This window comes from Physeter macrocephalus, chromosome 10, assembly GCF_002837175.3.
Source record: "Physeter macrocephalus isolate SW-GA chromosome 10, ASM283717v5, whole genome shotgun sequence".
Taxonomy (NCBI): Eukaryota; Metazoa; Chordata; class Mammalia; order Artiodactyla; family Physeteridae; genus Physeter; species Physeter macrocephalus.
In genome coordinates, this window is record NC_041223.1 from 35,877,980 (window position 1) to 35,897,558 (window position 19,579).

The window sequence follows — 19,579 nt, forward strand, 5'->3', positions numbered from 1 at the left end:
GGACTTCAAGATCAGTCTCTTGCTTTCAAATAAATGAAAGATTAAGAGTCAGATTTTATAGTGGATGCAACTGAATCACAGACTAAATGATTTGTCTAAATTATACAGCAGAGTGCTAATTAGAAATCAACCCACATACCCTCTAATGTGGCATTTCTCTAGCTATAGTCCAAACTCAAAAAGATCAAGATTCTAAAAAGGCAATGAGAAAGATGTTATTCTCCCACAATGAAGTTTATGAAGTTTCCACGTCATCTCCCTTAAATCTCTTTTTATTTTCTTTGCAAAATCACCAACAAATATAGGATTCAAGTGGGATCCAACTGGAGACTCAGCAGTGAATGACTGTCACTATAAGTTAGAAGCAAAACAAGGAGGAATAAAATCCCATTGTAGATATTTTAACAACATTATTTATATAGCATCTTTTCTCTAAAATGCTTTTCAGCAGAAGAAAGATTCTATGTAAAGTAAAAAGAAAAATCCTACTCCTGTAAAGAAGAAAAAATTACATATACTAATGAGAAATGTTAGATTGTGACTTATCAATAAAGAAACTGAATTAAAATTCTTGGCTTTTTACATTTTAGTGTAGGCCTTAAATCATCAAGCGAAGGAGGAAACAATAAGTAGTGTAAAGGATGTATACCTTTTCTAGTCAAGTATCCCAGTAATCATCAATACACTAGAATTTGAAATTCAGTCAATGAAGCCTCCGATGTTTTAAATGTCTTAGCTGTGTAATCCCCTAGTATATAAAACACTTGAAAATGCCATGCAAACAGGAAAGTGCAGAAGTGGAACACTGGTGCGCTTCCACCCCTTGAGGCTAGGTTACCACCCTGTTTTAACAAGTGATATTTGATACAAGTATTAGAGCTTAGCTATTATCCCTTTTAATAGTTCTTGAATAACAACACAGAAACCAGAACTTACATCAGATAGGATCTCAAAATCTTCATTTTGTTGGGAATATGGAGAAATAGCTAAGAACTACACTGAACTGGCAGGGTGATAGAAAAATCTGTAACTGCCCCTCACTTTTTATTAAACCATTAAAACACTAGTAGCCAATTTTTACTATTTTCAATTTAATTTAACTCATTTCCCCTACATTCTGTGCACATTAAAACATGTCATCTCTCTGGTGATAACTTATAATATTTTTCAGTTCAGGTTACATAGAGTTCAATCTACTTCCTATCTGGATTCTTTTTTCCCTTAGTCTTTTCTCCAGTGTACAATATTGGAATCTGTGCATCAGATAGCATAAGGCCTGTTGTTGCAAACATTAATAAGATATATCTTTTGGGAACAGTTACTTACACTTTGTTTCATCTCTAATGGAAAGGATTTCTCTAAATATTTACACCAGAACAGTTGTCAGAATGAATCCTGCAAAACTGCTGGCATACTCCCAGGAGCAGGGGCTGGTGTCGGGGGAAGGGGAGATTCCTGGTTCCTGGTCGTATAATTTTAAGCAGCCCTAGATTTTCAGGAAGCTGCTTGCTAGAATATGAAGGGTTTGTATTAACAAAAAGGTACTTCAGTGTGTAGACAAATTCAAGTAAAGTATCTGAACAGCCACTTTCATTTATTGCTCTTATAAAAATGGCTCTCCATTTGCTTCAGGTTTAAAGTAAAGGGATGGATTTGGTTTCAGAGACCCAGCAAATAAATTGTATATGAGGAAAGAAACTTGTATAGGAAGTGTGAAGGAACACCAAAATCATTCTGTGCAGTGGCCCTCAAGGTGCTTAATATATAGAAGTGACTTGTTCCTTCCATGAATTGCTGAGCACAAGAGTTAGCATGCAGGAGATAGACAGGAGAGAAGTGAAATCTGCCAAGATAAATGCCAAGATAAATGCAGCAGTGTTTCATAAATTAACTCGGCTGTCTGTGTGTTTGTTTTTTCTTTGGAAGAGCCTAAAATTAAGGCTGTTCGACTCATCTTAGTAGTGGTTTAGAATTTGAGGAGTGGATGAGAAAGTAAGTTTGGGCTAGGAAGGGTAGAGAAAATATCCTGCATTGGAAAATCTTGGCAATTTTCATTTGAAATGTGTTCTTATCTGATGAACTCTGGTTCTTCTGCCCCAAAGTCTGTGAATTAAGTAGTTTGGTTAAAAAATTATTACACAAAGATTTCTGGGTTTGTAAGCTCTCCATTTATAATATGGGCAAGATATTAAGTTCAGAGGCAAACAGTTCGTGATGAATTCCTAGAATGTCAATGAGGTGTCCACATGGGTATTGAAAATGGTAGAAGTAGCCTGAAATGGTCTGGACCTACTCTTGCTGGAAATCTCCCTTATTCTATTAGAAATTAAATGTTGAGGTATGGGCACATAATGCTCACAAGTCTGAAAACACACATGAATCAGGGCTGGGCCCTGGAGGCTCAGTGCTAGGTAGAATGGCACATGCTATTGATTGTACTAGGGCCAAGGACGCATCGACATGATCTTGCAAGTCTAATTGGCTTCCAAGGGAACCCCACTGATCTATGTTAAAAGCCTGGATTTACATCAAGCTCTGGACAGAACTGGAATGTTGGATGGATGTCTTAGAAATATGCTATAGGAGAGACTTCCTCTTTTAAATTATACTAGTCTTTGTGGAGAGGGCTAAGAGTTAACATCTTGAGGGTGGCATGAAATGAGTCTGTGAATTGAGGCCGCTAAGGATACCGCCTTCGGGGTTTATTTCTTGTTACCAAACAGTAATGAGGGTCCTGTTAAACTAAGATCAACAAATTGCTCATAAATTGGAAAACAAGACTGAATTCCGTACGAAAAAAATCTTCAGCAGCTCAGTATATGCTCATTTAGTTTGTGGCCAAGCAGCACTTGTCTACATCTTCTGTATTGCATGGCAGAAACTACATGCCATCAGAAGGTAGTGAGTGATACAAGTAAATGCAAGGTCACCGTTTTGCTGCTAAATTTCCAAAAGTTAAGATTCTTCAATTCTTAAATCAGCTCATGGTCAAATTTAAGACCAAATAAAATCAAATATATGATTCTACTAAACTGGTAATATCATATCGATAGCAGATCATTATAACTCTTTGATGTACACAGGGCACGAGGTCAGGGTTTATTTGCCCAGCGTTACCTGGAGATTGCCAGTTGCCACAGAAGGCTGGCCAGAATAAGAATCTGACTGCGTGCCTTTCTGTGGATTTAAAATAAGCAATATCACCCATCCACATGTTTAAACAAAGAGAGTCTAAGGTCACAGGAGTCTAAGGTCTAAGGTCATAGGAGTACTAAAATATACTGACGTCATTCTGAATCATAAGAGAATGTGAAACTTACCACATTAAGGACAGTGGGAACTCTGTGACTTTGTTCAGTTAAAGATCCAGCACATGAGGTGACAGAGTAACCTTGCTGGGTATTTGAGGCAGTGTCAATAGTTTCAAAGGTGAACTTTCACTGAGGTTATTAAGCATAGATATATTTGTGCTACTTGAATATTTTCCTATAGAAAGGCTTAACAATCTTCTAATTTCTAGCATATTGAAAGCTTAAAATCAAAGCACCGCTTAGTTCTTAGTAATTTTGACTTAGCTGCTTACAGCACCATATTTCAGAATGGTATTGTTTTCAGTAAAAGAAATCCTAAGCTTGCTCTTGGCCTTTTCCTAGATCTAGAGGTTTTAGAGCTCCTGTCCTGTGCAATATACTACTATTTTCTTATTTCCAAATGTTACGTCAGGAATATTATATATAAATTGACCTTAGGATGTTTACAAAGATCCTTTCCCCCTTCCCTTCCCATCCTAATCAGACACCTCTTGTACAAAGACTCAGACTACATTCCTTGGGTTCTTTTTATCTACTCAGGAAGGGAGGAGGAGAACTTGCAGTGATGACAGCAGGAGTTCTGTATGTGTGCGTTTGCCCTCATGCAGGCAGACAAGGTGGTTTATAAGATGACGGTGATTTGCACTGCGCACGTATACTGGCGGCACATTTCCATCTCTTGCATGCTTAGGATGAATAACCTATTGAGGAAAAAAAAAATTGGTGGAAAAGCATTGTTTTCTGGTGGGTTTCCTGCTCTCCGTAACTCATGATTGCTCCCAATCCCTAGGGACAAGTAACTAGGTCTGACCACGGAGCAATGGCCCAAGCGTGCTGTGATGACCCTCCTCCCCAAAAGCCTGGCTTTCCTCAGTCTAATTACTTTTGGCAATTGTGGTTATTGGGATTTGGCCTAGTGACTCACTGGAACCCAAATTCTCACAAGGAGCCCCCTTAACAAACAGAATTAAGTCTGACAGGAAGCCCAGACTTCCACCTCACTTTTACATGGAGCTTTCCCTGGTTTATGGCAAGGTTTGAACATCGTTCATGGACTAGAAAAGAATAAACAAGATTTAATGAAGATAACCACTTAAAGAAGAGCACATTAGGAGAGAAGTAAGAACAGTAAGTTCAAGAATAAACAACCTACTGCAAAACTTAACCCATTAAGATAGAGTTACAACTATGCTATTTATAGTAGTTTTACTGATCACCAGTAGTCAATATAAAGTTAGTCAGTAATTGTAGAAACCATAAAAGAAAAGGATGTTTATTTCTTATTAGAGGCCATTTTCTAACCATTTCATTTTTCCTGAAAACAAAGAGGACTCTAGGGCACAGTCATCGGGTAAGACATGAAAACAGTTGTTTATGATTTTGTAGCTTTGACAAAACATTGGGGGTATGGCTGATACCTCATCTTCTATTCACTGCCTCCCTAACCCCTGGTATAGTTCAGCAGCAAGCACCCTCACTCCTGATCGCACCTCTCCTAGCAGCAGGGTTCTTATCTGTGAAAACAGCAGCAGTATCTGTTAAACTCACCATCATGTTCTACTGTGTGCACTCTGCTATGTCTTCTTAGACCCTCTGGCTGAGACAATTCTCAATCAGGTGGTCTTGTCTGCACCAGTCAGTGCCACAGGTTAAACAGTACTCAACTGATAAACAATCTGGGGCTATCAGACTGCTTTATATTTTAAACTACTATCTGTTCGAGCGACTCATATCTCATCTCTTATCATACTCCACACAAGCCTATTTTTTCTGTCGAACTCTCATGAAACTGGCATTGTTTTCACCAGTTGCTTAGCTGTAAGAGTTATCCTTGAATTAAGAGTCCAGTGGTACTTCTCAGTCTTGGCTGTACCTCAGAATCACCAGGACTACTTTTGAAAATGCAGATGTCCAGGCCCCATCCCCAGAGATTGCTTCATTTGGTCTAAGATAGAGTCTGGCTTTTTTTTTTTAAGATCCTGAGGTGATTCTAATTGGAAATCAGGGTTGAAAAATCACTGTACCAAGGCCCATAAAGCAAGAATTCAGAGTGGAGGTTACTGTTAATGCTCATAGTAAAAGTAATATAAATAAGAGATTTTATGAAGCACCATAAAGATAACTTTTCTGGACAGCAAAAACTAGCCAGTGAAATATCTATTGCGGTTATAAATTACAGAGAAGGATTTTGATATTTAACTGCAAAATTATAGACTTTGCCCACATTCTCATGCCTTAGTTAGCCTTCTCTTGGAATTACGCACCATAGATGGGAAGAATAATCTTAGATTATTTCATTTAAACTGTGCTACTCTATTGCTTCTAATGAAAAAAAAAATCAGCAACTTTCTATGTTTAAAAACCATCAACAGGGCAGGTTTAAGGAAAGAGAGGAAAAAGGACAGAGAAAAGAAAGAGATGTGGGAAGGGGTATTAGAATACCAGAAGCAACCTCTAGAGTAACTGTTTGAAGAAGACTTGTGGTTTGTTAAATGAGGAGGAAGAGATAATGAGCAAAGAGAGTAAAGGAAAGAAAAAGTGGGGTAGCGTTTGAGAAAACACCCCCATGATTGCTTCAGGTACCAATCCCAATAGTTGAAGTGACATGAAAAAATCAAGGAAGGACATGGGCTTTGGAGTCAGTCCTCGGCTGGGATCCCAGGTCCACCATATCTTTGTTAAATGACCTCAGGCGACTGATATGGGACTACTGGCACCTGCCTTACAGGGTAAGTGTGAGGACTAATTGAGATAATATTTGCAAAGACATCAAGGACAGAGTCTGGCACTCACAGGTGATTTAAACACGGCAGCTATTTAAACAATAATCATCACAATACTCACTTTAACATATAAATATAAATGCATATTAAGACAGAATGTATGTGAATATAACAGTGGTTCTGAGAACTATGGTACCTCTTTCTTTTCATCTAAATGTGGCTGATACTGTCTCTTCTTATATGACAGCTTTTGTCGAGATGACTGTGTGTTCACATGTGTGAGGTCCCATTGTATAAGGGTACCTAACAATGAGAAACTAGCGGCACTTTTTCTTACCAGCTTATCAAGCATATGTTAAGAAAATAGTGTTCTAAAATAAGCATTTCACAAATTCTGTTATTTTATATTGTGTGGTGGTGGTTTGTATTATGTGGTTATAAAATGGGGGCTGCTTTACCACTTACTCTCAGGAATGTGCTTTGTATTGGGGTATAATTATAAATATGCTTACCAGCTAGTTTTCTAAGGACAATTTTTGGGAGTGAATATAGTGCATTGAATTACTGTGTATTCATTTTAGAAAGATGTTTTAAGGTAACTAAGTGTAATCCCATGCCCCAGCCAAGTGCTCAGAAGAGAAGTAGGAGAACAGACGACTAGAAAATATAACCTGCTTCCTGATCCAGAAGACCCAACTTGTCTAGAAGAAGCAAGAGAGGGCGTGGAACCTGGTTGTTACTGAGGCTAGACAATTACTCGGTGGGGATGTTGCAGAAGTAGTTCACGTATTATATAGATGGACTAAATTCCTTCAAGTTTCATTCCATCCTGAGAATTTCTTATTTTAAGAGAGCACACTTTGTTGAGAAATCTGCTTGAAAGTAGAATGCTATGAGTAGATGCTAGCTCCAAGTGGAATGATATAAAAAATCATTTTTACACCTTAAGGAAACTAATCTTTCCTTACTATAAAGTTTTTCAGGTCTCCTAAGATCCTGTGGCAAAGGAATGTCGTTCCACAGGTGATGAGACTTCCAAGTATGATCTTCAAGTGGAAGACCTGGCAAGGTAAAATTACCGCTCCTGATACCAGTGACCACTTTCTTACGTAGCACAAAAAGGGCTATAAAAATGAGAAACCACAGTTGAAAATGATATATTAGACTCTATAGACAAAGTACCTTAAGGTAATTAATCTTATCTTGATACTACCAGTAAGAGTGAGTCTCAATGTCAGCACAGCGAACATTTTAATAACAATAAACAAGACACTGCCAGATTTTTATCTCATGTATTCAACTATCCCTTTTATGGGAGTAACTCAAAAATGCTATCTTCAGCTCCTGAAACTCTCTGCAACTTTGATTCAGAGTTACTAAATGCCTTGCTGGCCCTCAAAGACAGCGCAAAAGGAAAATAAGTTTCCTAACAAATCTGCTTGTCTTACTTTCCTGTTCTTTTTGATTATCTCTCATCAAAAATATAGAGATAATTGTTTTTCACCCAGACATGAGTGCTTATAAGCCAAAGTTTAGTGCCAAATATGGCTCTCTTCCTCTTTTCCCTTCATATGCACTCTCGTGCTCAATCAGTCACTGTCATAGCACAGGGTCTTATAAGCTTAAACCTGGGCCTTTGTAATTGCCGCTTCCATCCCATCACAGGGCCACTTCTAAAATCCTGTCATGGTAGGGGAGTTCTGATGCATCTCTCTAGCTGGGATGCCAAACCAGCTCCCTGTGACTCTAAGCCCGAGGACAAAACGGACTTGCCAAAAATGGAGTATGTGGATTGACGCTATGGCTATGGTTTTCAGGCACTAGATATTGTGATGGGTGAGGAATATCATAATTAATTCAGTCTCTATGTTGATAAGTTATTTATTAATCTTTATATGATGGATTTACTTATAATAAGTGAATACGTATATTTGTTTGTATTCTTTTTTTAAGATGACCTCTCTCCTCCTCTGACTCTTTATTTATTTATTTATTTATTTATTTAATGGCTGCATCGTGTCTTATTTGCTGCACATGGGATCTTTCGTTGCCGCATGCGGGCTCTTCATTGTGGCGTGCGGGCTTCTCTAGTTGAGGACTGAGGGCTTAGTTGCCCCACGGCATGTGGGATCTTAGTTCCCCGACCAGGGATTGAACTGGCATCCCCTGCATTGGAAGGTGGGTTCTTAACCACTGGACCACCAGGGAAGTCCCTGTTTGTAGTCTTAATCTTCATCCACTAAATTTGGTTGAATAAAACAACTAAGTTTAGAAGAACTAACTCGCTACTCCTGGTTCATGTTCTTATACCAAAAGATTAAAAGTTGAAGAGCCTATAAGAATTGCTTAGATCTAAATTTTTAACCAACCACCTCACTTCACAGATGAGGAACTGCAGCTTAGTGTAGTAAAGGGACTTGTCTGGGTTATTCAGATATTACTAGCAGTGCTAGACGTAGAACCCAGGTCTTCTACTTCTTAGCCTACTTTTCTCAACATACACTGGGAATTCTCCTTCAATGACTTCTTAGGTCTCAGTCTGTACCATGAATTTATGATGTTTGCTGCTATCCATCAAATTCTTAAAGGTCAGATGGAAGCCTAATAAGGTAGTATTTTGAAGACTGGGTTAGATACTTGCATAAGGCATAAAGCATAAAAGCAGTTAAAGGCCATTAAATATGTATTTAATTGGGTAATCATCTCCTTTAGTACCATTGAATTTTCCCTAAAAACTTCCAGAACAGTTTTAGTGACAGCAGATGGTAACTAGACCTAGTTACCTAGGTTACCCAGTTACCTAGTTACCTCGCCAAGAATATAAATAAGGCAGAAATATTATCAGAGAAGAGGCACCTGCAGCCATGTTTTTTTAAAATGCGTTTTTGAAATTATTCAAACTTTTTATATGTAAAAAGAATTCAGGTTATTTTGCCTAAAAGTTGCATGTTGTTGAAACATCTTTGGAGCAGAAAATGGAGATTTCTTAGCACTCAGTGGCATCCTCAGCACCCTGACAATCCTTGAGAATGGAACATTCCATTCTTTTCAGCATTGCTGGGTAAGTACTTTAGTCGGAATGCTAGTAATAATCCTGAATGGAAAGATCTGATGGACAGAATTAAACAAATAGAAAAAATGGGCAGCGTCTTTTACAGCTGTGTATTTTATACTTTATATGTTTTGTTAAGGTATAACTGCAAAGCATTTCAAACTTACTAGGTTGGCCAACAAATGGTAAATTTTAAGATAATCGAATCATTTTAAACCTTAAGAAAAAAAAAATCACAATCAAGAAAGCAACCCACGTTTTTCCTCAAAATCAAAAGCAAGGCAAAAAATATCTATATAACTTATGATGTGACACTTTTTCAAATGATCATTCTCAAAAGAATGCCAGTGTATGATGCACGGTTCAGAGAAGAAATAGTCTTAACCAAGTAAAACATATAATTTCAACACACTGTCTTACATGATCCTTACCATGGTCTCAAAACTGAATGATGTTTTCCTAATGGTAACCAAAGTTGATTCTTACATTTCATGAAACATAATACCCACTCTGATGGCATTTCAAGAATTCACTGCTTGGAAAAGGATGTTTTGGGGGCTGGGGAGAGTGAATAGTGAGGAAGTGGGAAGAGAGGTTAGGACAACGTCCAAAATGAAACATTTGGATAGAGATAAAGGGGGGAAAGATGATTTAGAAAATTGCTGTATGTGGAATAGTTTTATTTTTTGATAGTTCATTCTTATAATTGCAGAGGGATCATGTGGTCTTAACTCTACAAAGGTTTCTGACAACACACAGTATTCTATCAATAATATATAGAATTCAAAAGAACTATTGCATTTTTAAAAAAAGATTAACCATTTAACTAGAAAATATTTGAGATACTCAGTAGCAATCTGGAGATCTCTGTCCAGATTAAAATAGACTAAAATGATCAGATGACTAATAAACTTGTTTTGTAGTAGTGTGGCAAGAGTTTCCCCATAATAACTTGAAAATCAAATTTAACTACATGCTGTAATTTACCATTCGTCACTTTCTGGGGACCTAATTTGTAGAATATTAAATTCCAGGAAATATTTAATGGAGAAATGATTCAACAAAACTTATCTACTTGCAAGTTAAAATACCGTTCATATTTCATGCTTAAAAATATTGAAGTAATGTCATTAAATCAATTTTATGCTTATTATATTCTCAATTACTTTACACAGAATAACTTGGGACTAAAAAGACAATATTCAAAACTTATTCTTAATGTTCTTAATAAAATCCTTTTATTGAAGTAATAAAGAATTAAAATAGTATAACAAAGAGATATTTTAAGAAACAATTTTCATAGTGTAATGATGATTAAATTAGAATTCACAAAAATAAGTGTCTTTTGTTTATTTTTAGATGTTGCCATCAATGCCTAAGAGTTTGAATTTGGGGCTTGGATTCATACAGATATCACATGATATGTTGCAGAATATACTTTCTCTAGCAAATTTTACTCATATCTTCATCTATTAAACAGTGTTTCACTCAAAAACAAGGTAGACTGGTGACAAAAGTAGACGGGTGAAAAAATGCGTTGTAGCCAATATCCAAACTATACACTTTCATTCAAAATTAAAATGACAAAATGCATAATAGAATGAAAGATTTTTCTGTCTTGTAGTTAACCTATTATTTTCCAGGTTAGCTGTGTAATCATCAAGAGTGTATCAGGGGCTTCCCTGGTGGCGCAGTGGTTGAGAATCCGCCTGCCAGTGCAGGGGTCACAGGTTCCATCCCTGCTCCGGGAAGATCCCGCATGCCGCGGAGCAACTATGCCCGTGCACCACACTACTGAGCCTGTGCTCTAGAGCCCTCAAGCCACAACTACTGAGCCCGCGCGCCTAGAGCCCGTGCTCCGCAACAAGAGAAGCCACCGCAATGAGAAGCCCGCGCACCGCAACGAAGAGTAGTCCCCGCTAGCCGCAACTAGAGAAAGCCCGCGCACAGCAGCAAAGACCCAATGCAGCCAAAAATAAATAAAATAAAATTTTTTAAAAAAAGAGTGTATCAGAATCTCAAAGAATGGCTTAACATCCAAAACGGTATCATGAGCAATGGGCACTGTATTCCAATAAATCGGTTTTCATTTTATCACCATTAAAATGATTTCTCTTATGTACTTACTCCTTTATTTCAAACATCTTTATGAAAGATTTTTTAAAGTTTTATAGATTGTGCAATGAGTGCTTGGTAATTATTATGCCTACAATGGCTTTTCAAAAGTTGGATCTATCTGGAATCTAAGCATTTAAAAACCAATTAATAGATGGCATCAAATTAAAAGGGTACTACAATGGCATCTGATGTTTCTCACAATAGCCTTCTGGCATAATATGATCCTACAATGTCTTCTTAATAACTAAATAATATTATATTTAGCAAACTTCATTATCACTATCAGGTATTCAACTCTTTGACATTGGTCATTAATGTATAATACATATAAATATCAGTTCAAAAATTTCCAGTCAATTAGAACAGCTTATTCTACAAACATAGGATAAATGATGGTTTTGAGACCATCAGATTTATTATTTAACACGCCTGACATCTTCTCTCTGACATGGGCCAACATATAGCATAAATAGCAGGAGATAAGTTCCATTTAGCAGCTGTATGGCTTTGTATAGGTTACTTAGCCTCTGTTTTTTGGGTTCTTTCCCTGTAAAATGGGGATATTAATACCTGCCTCTATACTTCAAGTGGCTATTTAGGGACCCAAGTGAATAACTCAAGTGAAAGTGTGGTGCAATTGTAAGGTACCGCGGTTATTATGGCACATATAACCTTTACTTTTATTAGCAGATAAGCTAGAATTCAGAAGCTGACTGTACCAAGCAGCAAAGGCTGAGCTGGAAATGAGTTTAAAACTCCTTTCAGGATTCTTTATTTAACATCCTCTGAAAACATTTCTGGTTGAGGATTTTTGAATAAGGATTGCATTTCATTTTTATCTTGAGTAAATTCAACTTAGTCAACTCTAGGAGCTGTATATGAATCCAAGCAGGTAAAAAAGTTATTGAGTATTTATTCATCCATAACATAATAGATCGTTTTTTAAAGTACAAAACTCCTGTTTAAAATGTTACTTTTTCTATAAGAGAAAACAGGATCACTAGTTTGCAACAAAGTAGAGATAAATGGTATAGCAGTTCCTTGAGGGAAACAGGAGATTACTGATATAGATAGCTTTATCTGCGGATTAGCCTTGGTTCCTTAGACTTGATAATATTTAACACTGCAAATGAACGCGTTTTTGCAAGAAACTTTTCTACCAAAACATTCAAGAGACCACTTTAAAAACTCTGAAAAATAGTTCTTACACCCCAAATTTCTATCATTGGTTAAAAGTTTAGGAGAGTGAAGCTATTTAACTATAGGCCAAAAGGTTAAATACCTTAATTGTCTCTTGAAGCAAAAATAGGAAAGACCGTTTCTTTCTGGAATACCTTTGACTACTACCTTATTTTTCATTTAAACAAAATTTTCCCAGTCCCTATTTGAGAAAACGTTTTTTTCAGAGATTTCCAAAGAAACGAGTTTGTCCACCTGCAATTTGACCTTGATTTTCTGGACCTTACCCTCTACTCCTTCCCCATTCTAAAAAAAACAAAAACTAACAAACAAACAACAACAAACCCCATGCTGCACCTGCCAAGAGAGTCTCCTCTGTCTCCTCGGAGAACGCAAGGGGTCGCCCCTCTCCCAGGATTGCATCAGCAAACCCCAGGAGCAAAGGCAGACTCAAGTGTGAAGGAGCAAGGAGCATCCCCTGCTAGGGGAGCTCTCTCCCGGCCCCACACCCACAGAACAATCGGAATTTCAACACAATTCCACCCACTCCCTTTCTCATCCCCACTACACAACAAGAGGGCGCCTTTGACTTGGCCTTGAGAAGATTCAGGCAGATCAAAAAGCAGCTCGCCTTTGGACTCTGTAAATCCTCTCTAATCGGAGCCTAAGGGTGCTCCATCCCCCCTCTGCTCCCAGAAGACTTGGGGCAGCACCACGGGGCAGCTTCCTGCACTGCTGTCCTCGCTGGGGGGAAGTGAGAACGAATGGATGGCCAGCTTTCTTTCCGGTGTCTTCCGTCAGAAACAGGGGCCCCCAAACTGCAATCGGAGACCACTCTGACACTCAGGACCCCGTCCCTCCCCCGCGATTGTGTGGCTCCTGGCCCTGGGGTCCTCAGTGGGGTGAAGGAGGGTGTGGGCCATGGGCGCCGGGTGGGCACTGTCTGGAAGAGGGATGAAGCAGGAGGCTGCGCTTGTGCCCAGCATCCCTCTCTCTCCCCACCGACCTGCGATTCAGTTCCCCTGGCCGGACTCTGCGAGAAGGGGACCTGGGAACCGCCAGAAACGAGGGCAAGTCTCGAGCTCCAAGCCACTTCTTTTGGGAGGCGGCCGCAAGTCTCGAGTGAAAGGGTGAGTGGAGGAGTTTCGAAGAATACAACCATCCAGAGGCCAAGCATAATAAATCGGATGCCCCGACGTGCTTAGATTAGGCCCTCCTGCCCCCGGCTACGCGATCCTAGAGGCGCTGAGGCCGGGCGGGAGCCCCTGGCGCTTTGCTACAGCGTTTCTTAGAGGCAATTTTCAGGTGAATCAAACCTTGTCTGCCCTAGGCAAGCGGCACAAAGGGAGCTTTCAGGGGTCCCTCACGTCCAGAAGCAGGGCACAAACAGTGGCGGAGAAGCGATTACTAAAATCTCCATCTCACACAAGACTGTGCTGTGTCCTCTGCGCTGTACCCGAGCTTGCCCCCAGGGGCTTCGCGGGCCAGCGATCCGAGGTGGCTCTGCGCGCGGGACCAGGCGCCGCCAAGCGTCATTGGCTTCTGGGCGGCGGAGGTCCGAGTTGGTCAAGGCAATAGCATCGCTCTCTGCGCCCCGGGAAGTTTTTTCCCTCCCAGTCCCCGCCAGCGGCCCCCACGCTGGAGCCAGGGTCGCCCTCGGCTCTATCTGCGAAGGAACTCCCCACGCCTGCACATACGCCGGAGCGGAGCGGCCAGCGCGCCGGGCTACCCAGGGCCAGGGAGAGGTGTCTTTCTTGGGTCTGTCTCCTCATCTATGGAAGACGCCACCTTGAAACAGACCAACCCGGGTTGAGGGTGCCCTGGTGTTGGGGGGCGGTGCCCGTTTCATCCCAGCTAGGGCACTGTCCTAGGAAGTCTTCACAAGCCAACCTTCCAAGTAACTGGAATCGGGATAAGGGGCAGCGAGGAGGCGAGCCTGAGTCTTTAGGGGAACCCCACCCTCAGTGTGTGTGTGTTTGTCCCAGGGGACCCACTTGAAAGGGCCTGAGACGGTAAAAGCGCTCACGCGTGACAGGCAAGATTGTAACTGGAAACCTGGCACCTCCAGCTCCCAGCGGCCGGTTCGGCAGCCCTCACATCCCCCGTACTGGGACGCCGAGCGTCTCCTTAAGCGCGCAGGCACGCGAACCCCGAGCGCCCCGCGCGCCCTTCGGTTCCACTCGTGCGTGGCTGGGGGTATAGCGGCCGCGCAGGCGCTCGCTCGCCATTCCCCGAGGGGCGGGAGACTTCCTCGCGACCCCAGCGCCTCGGGAGGACCCTGCGAGGTCTCCCCAAGCGAGGCGGCGACGCAAGGTGAGCGGGCGCCGCGGCCGCGCCTTCCCCGGCGGGAACTCAGTGGTCAGGGGCATCCAGCCGGCCGGGCGTCCGTGATGCCCGGGGGCTCGAGGCCCCCGTCCACGTCTCGGGAGGAAAGCACAAATCCCTCGAGCTAGTCTAACGAAGGGCCGAACTTTTCCGCGAACCTGAAATTATGAGGGTGCGGGAGCCACCTTAGCGCCGGGTCCGCCGGACTCTGGCACCCAGAAGGATGCGGGGGAAGAGAGGGGCGCGGAGAGGAAGGCGTGAAAGACGCCAACACAGGAGCCTAAACTGTTACCTCCTCTCGAGGCGTGGGGTGCTGGGTGGGAGGACCGCTGCCTCTGGGAGCCGACTCAGGACAGGCAAAGCGACCCGACAGGTGAACGCGGCGGGAGGGAGCAAATGCGTAAAAAAGCCTGCACTTACTTCTTCGCTGGCGCCTTCCCCGGGAGGTGTTTTGGCTGCCGATGTATTCCAAAAAGTTCAAAATGATAAAAAAACAAGAAATCAGTCGCAAGTGCATAGTAACCCAGTAATATTTCCCTTCCTTTTCTCCTTTTTCTTTTGATTGTTAATTAATATTGAATGTTTTAGAAATACACGTAGGTGTTAGGCGTATATGGAGAGCAAGAGAGAATCCAAGCAGCGGACTCCTCCACTCAGATCCGAGAGGCGAGCTGGGATGGCAAACGAAGCGGGTCGGGTGGTCAGGGAAACCAACTACTGTACTTTCAAACTGTCCGAGCCCTGAGCTGCGGGGGCTCCCGTACGGTGGCTGTCAGTGCCGCAAGTGAGGGTTCCAGAAGCAGCGAGCGGCCTCGCCAGGGCGGCCGCAGGTAGCATGGTGCGCGGCGGCGGCGGCCGCGGGCGGGATCCGGGTGGGCGGTGGCGACGGTGGCGGCCCCTTGGGCTTAGAGGTTGCTGCGGCAGCGGCGGGGGCCCCGGGAGCGGAGGGGAGCGGGCGCCGTCAGCACCGCGGCCATGGCCAAGGGGCGGCGGAGAGACCCCGAGCTGCTTCTGCTGTTCGCGAGCAGGAGCCGCTCCAGTGGTGGAGGGAGGGCGAGAGGGTGGGAGGGACGGGGCGAGGGAGGGGGGAGGGGAGGGGGATGGCTGCTGGGGGCGGGGAAGGAAACTGCCGGAGCAACAACCCTGAGCGACCTCAATAACTTTCAATTTCAAGAGGGAAAGAGGGAGCTGGAAAAGTACAGGCGCGGCGATTTGGCAGAGGGACGGGAAGAGGCGCCTAAGGGGTCCCGGGTCTGCGGCAGAGCATCTCTGGACACTGCAAAGAAGGCGGGAGAACAGGAGCCGGAGGGAGTGGGGGGAGGCAATGCGTGCCCAGAAGAGCCCCTCGTCAGAACCGTCGCGGTCGTGGGGAGAGGCGGGCGCGCTCGGGCTGGGACCGTGGAGGTGGACGGTCCAGCGGCCGCGGGACGCCCCCCTCCCCGCCCCCGACTCCGGCCGGTCTCAACCGCCTCAGGCTGGGCGCACCCCGCTCCCGGGGGCCCGCGTCCCGGCTCCCTCGCGCCTCCACTCCCGGCGCCGGCGCGCAACCACTGCCCCAGGGCAGCTCGCTTCTCGCCCCCTTGGCAGATCGCTGCAGGCTTTCTGGCTGCGGACTCCTTCCCAGCTTCCTTGAGCCCCTCCTCTGTTGCTTTTCTCCTTTCCTTTCTTTCTTGCAGTAGAAGTAGCTGCAGCTGGGCGCCGGGCGGGTGGTCCGGGGGAAGCTCAGTGGGCACTGGTGGTCAGGTCGGCCGCCCGTTACCTGCCCGGAGCGGGTAGGACTCAGAGGTGTGTGCGCTCACACACCTTTGGAAATCCAACTGTGCTGAGACTTTCTCCCAAACGGAGTCTTCGCTGAGGCTCTGGAAGATTCCTCCTCCCCTCAGGCAGTTCCCTCCGCAGTTTGCTTGCCCTCGCCCAGCGCCGCTCTCTCTCTCTCTCTCTCTCACTCTCCGTCTCTCAAATCTTCTCGAGATCTCTTGTTTGGTTTGGTTTCTCATCTGGGGGACTGGGAATGAGATTTGGAAAGATTTTTCCCGGCTTGGGGAGGAGCGGAGAGGGTCCACTACTTCCTTCTGTTCCAAGTTCAGGTAGGGGCCCTTGGCAGCGAAAAATAAGGTTCGTTGGTCCACTCCGGGGTGGGAAAGCCGAGGGCTGGCCCTTCAGAGCGGGGTACACCCTGGCTCTTATTAGTCGGTGGTAGCTTCCCACCTCTTTTCTCCAGTAGCACAAGTCGAAGAGCTTCCAGTAGTTTCTGAAGAAGTATTTAGTTGAAAGTCACAAGCCCCCGAAGTGATTTTTAACATAAATCTGTCCTATGTGTTGTATTACACAGACTGTCTCAAGGACTGCACCCTACAACATTACAGTTTTACACAGCCCCAGACTTCTGAGACGTGGCTTTGAAAAAGTCCCTGATTCAAAGACACCTTGCTAATTCTTATGCTCAAATAATTTAAGTTTAGAAAATAGCTAAAGCCTTGCAGGAACAATTAAGATTTGTGTTTCTCTCTCTTTTATCTATTTGTAACCCCTATTACCAGATTGCCTTAATATCTGTGTTGATAAATGAGAGGAGAAAAAAAGGTGATTGCATCTAGCCATTCCATTTTCAAGCTTGCAGTGCTTCAAATTGTTGTGTCTATGAAGACTTCAATGGTGTAGCTGTCATACATCCCAAAAGTGAGGATTGAGGAGGTGCAATGGCCTGGAAGCAAAAGGAAGGGAACATGAAATAGGCACTCCTGTCAAGGTGCTAAAAATCAGAATCTGAGAGACTGGGTCTTCCCATATGAATTCCTTAATTAAATATCATTTATTACTTTGCATTCTTGTATTGGAATTTTGGAGGCAGGAATAGTTTTCTTTAGGTTCTTTATTATGGGGAAGACAACAACCCATCAAGATTATGATTTGGGGCTTATTTAAAAATTCCCATTTGCAAGATTTCTGTTTCTGGGGTGGAACTGTATTTTCCATACATCACACACACACTCCCTTCCTTTATCTGTTGCATAACGTCCAGTTGAGAATGACCGAGTTTATTACTTTGAACCAGAAAAGTTGCAGACAACAGGACAATTCCAATAATGATTATCCAAAAAAGAAGCTACTCTACTTTTCTATGCCCGTCTCAGTCAGCTTTGCTTTCCTTCTTAATACCTCAGATCCTGAATATCTGCACCATAAAACGTGGGGGATTTAAAGGCTGTGGGAGGCTCCCTTTGAAAAGGACTCCAGAGACGGCCTTTCTAATCCGGGATACTTGAGCCGGATGGGATGAGATTGCAAAAGGCGATGTAAAAAAGCAATTTGGTGAACAAGTTCAGGGAAATAAACACGAAGAAAGAATTTACTTTTTGCACTGTGTGTTGTGCAGACATATGTTAGTTTGGATGAGGACAGGAATGGGCGTGTAAATAAATAAACAAACACAGTGAGAAGCTGCAGTTCTTGAGCCATCCCAGAAAAGAACTAGATGCAGTGGGCAGGAAAAGCTTGTCAAGGAATAAGTGCTGCTCTGAGGAAACATAAGGGAAACATTAAATAAACGGCGAGTGTATTCTTTCTCTCTTGACACTATGCTTTAGAATAACTTTTTCCTGATCCATGTTACCGTTCTATTAAATGTGTATTTACTTGCCTGGCTGAGCCTTGCGTCCCTCGACTGTCCTTACAGCTTATGGAAAGCTTGCCATGGCCTATTTTGTGCAACATAGCACTTTTTTTTTTTTTTTTTTTTAAATCAAGAAAACAGCGCTCACAGAAGCCTGTGGCTGCCAATGAATTCCAGGGCCCAAGCCTAAAGCAAGTTAAAAACCATAGGCTCAGCACAGAAGTCAACATTTGCTTGCTAGTTTTCTCCAGAAAACATCAAAGTCCCAGGGAGTTTAGATAACCAGGGGTTTGAGTCGGGCCAGGAGAATAGAATAGTTTTGGATAACGATAGAGGGTTAAACACATCCAGACTAGTTACGGCAACTTCTCCTCTCTCCTTTTCTACCTCCCCCACCAGGCAGTGACAACAGTAACAAGTTATTTTTGTCACTTGCAGCAGTGGCACTTTAAGGAAAGAAAATGATTGTCATATTGTTGAATCCATACTGAAAATATGTGAAAGGGGGGTGTGCTCCAGAAAGAGAGAGCAAGCCCAATAGTTTGGAATGGTACATAACTGGTAGTGATGAGAGATGTTTGGCAAAGTTCGGGCTGACATCAGTCATTATACCACAGAGCTAACATGCAGATCCTGAAAATGCTCAACTCTCCAGTTACTCAGATCTGGAGGCATCTGAGTGAATAAGTCAAGCAGGGTGCTCCGGATGGTGTCTGTGTAACTGATGCAGCTAGAAGTCATCCCTGAAATAGAGAGCAGACAACAGTATTTAAAGGCCATTGAAATGAGTAGATGAAGGAAACTACTATTTTTAGAGAGAGAACTAAAGGAGACAGAATTATTATAGCAATTTTAAAAATGATTAAATGGTTATATAGCATTAAGAACATGAGAAAATCAAGACCCATGATGAATTACTTTCTGTCAACAAGAAAGAATGTTCTTCCTCCCAGATGAAGTTATGGGACACTTATAAAATTGTGGTGAGCACTGTCTGGTGTGCCTATTTTTAAAAACTTTCACAAATCAGTTCTTTGCTGGGCTCATTTAAAAAGTGAATATCTGGTAGTACTTAATATAAATTATTTACTACCTCAGAAAATTTTGTTTGACTACAGAGTTTTAACAGAAAGAGGCTGTGTGTTGTGGTAAGAAGGGCAAGAAATCTAGGGATCAAGGTGAGTCCTTGTTCTGAATTTATTGTTGTGTTTCAGCTTTCTTTATCTGAAAAATGAGGGAATTCAAGTAAATCATCTCC

The 19,579-nt window shown here is 42.8% G+C and overlaps 1 protein-coding gene across 1 annotated transcript in view; it reads right to left on the reverse strand.

The window, feature by feature from the left end:
• Nucleotides 1-15,712, reverse strand: part of RSPO3 (R-spondin 3) — a 77,759-nt gene extending 62,047 nt beyond the window's left edge. Inside the window, exon 1 of the mRNA XM_007130717.4 lies at nucleotides 15,129-15,712. Coding sequence (XP_007130779.1) covers nucleotides 15,129-15,225 — 97 coding nt within the window. The 5' untranslated portion in view covers nucleotides 15,226-15,712. The remainder of the gene's footprint in view (nucleotides 1-15,128) is intronic.
• Between the last annotated feature and the right edge of the window lie 3,867 nt (nucleotides 15,713-19,579).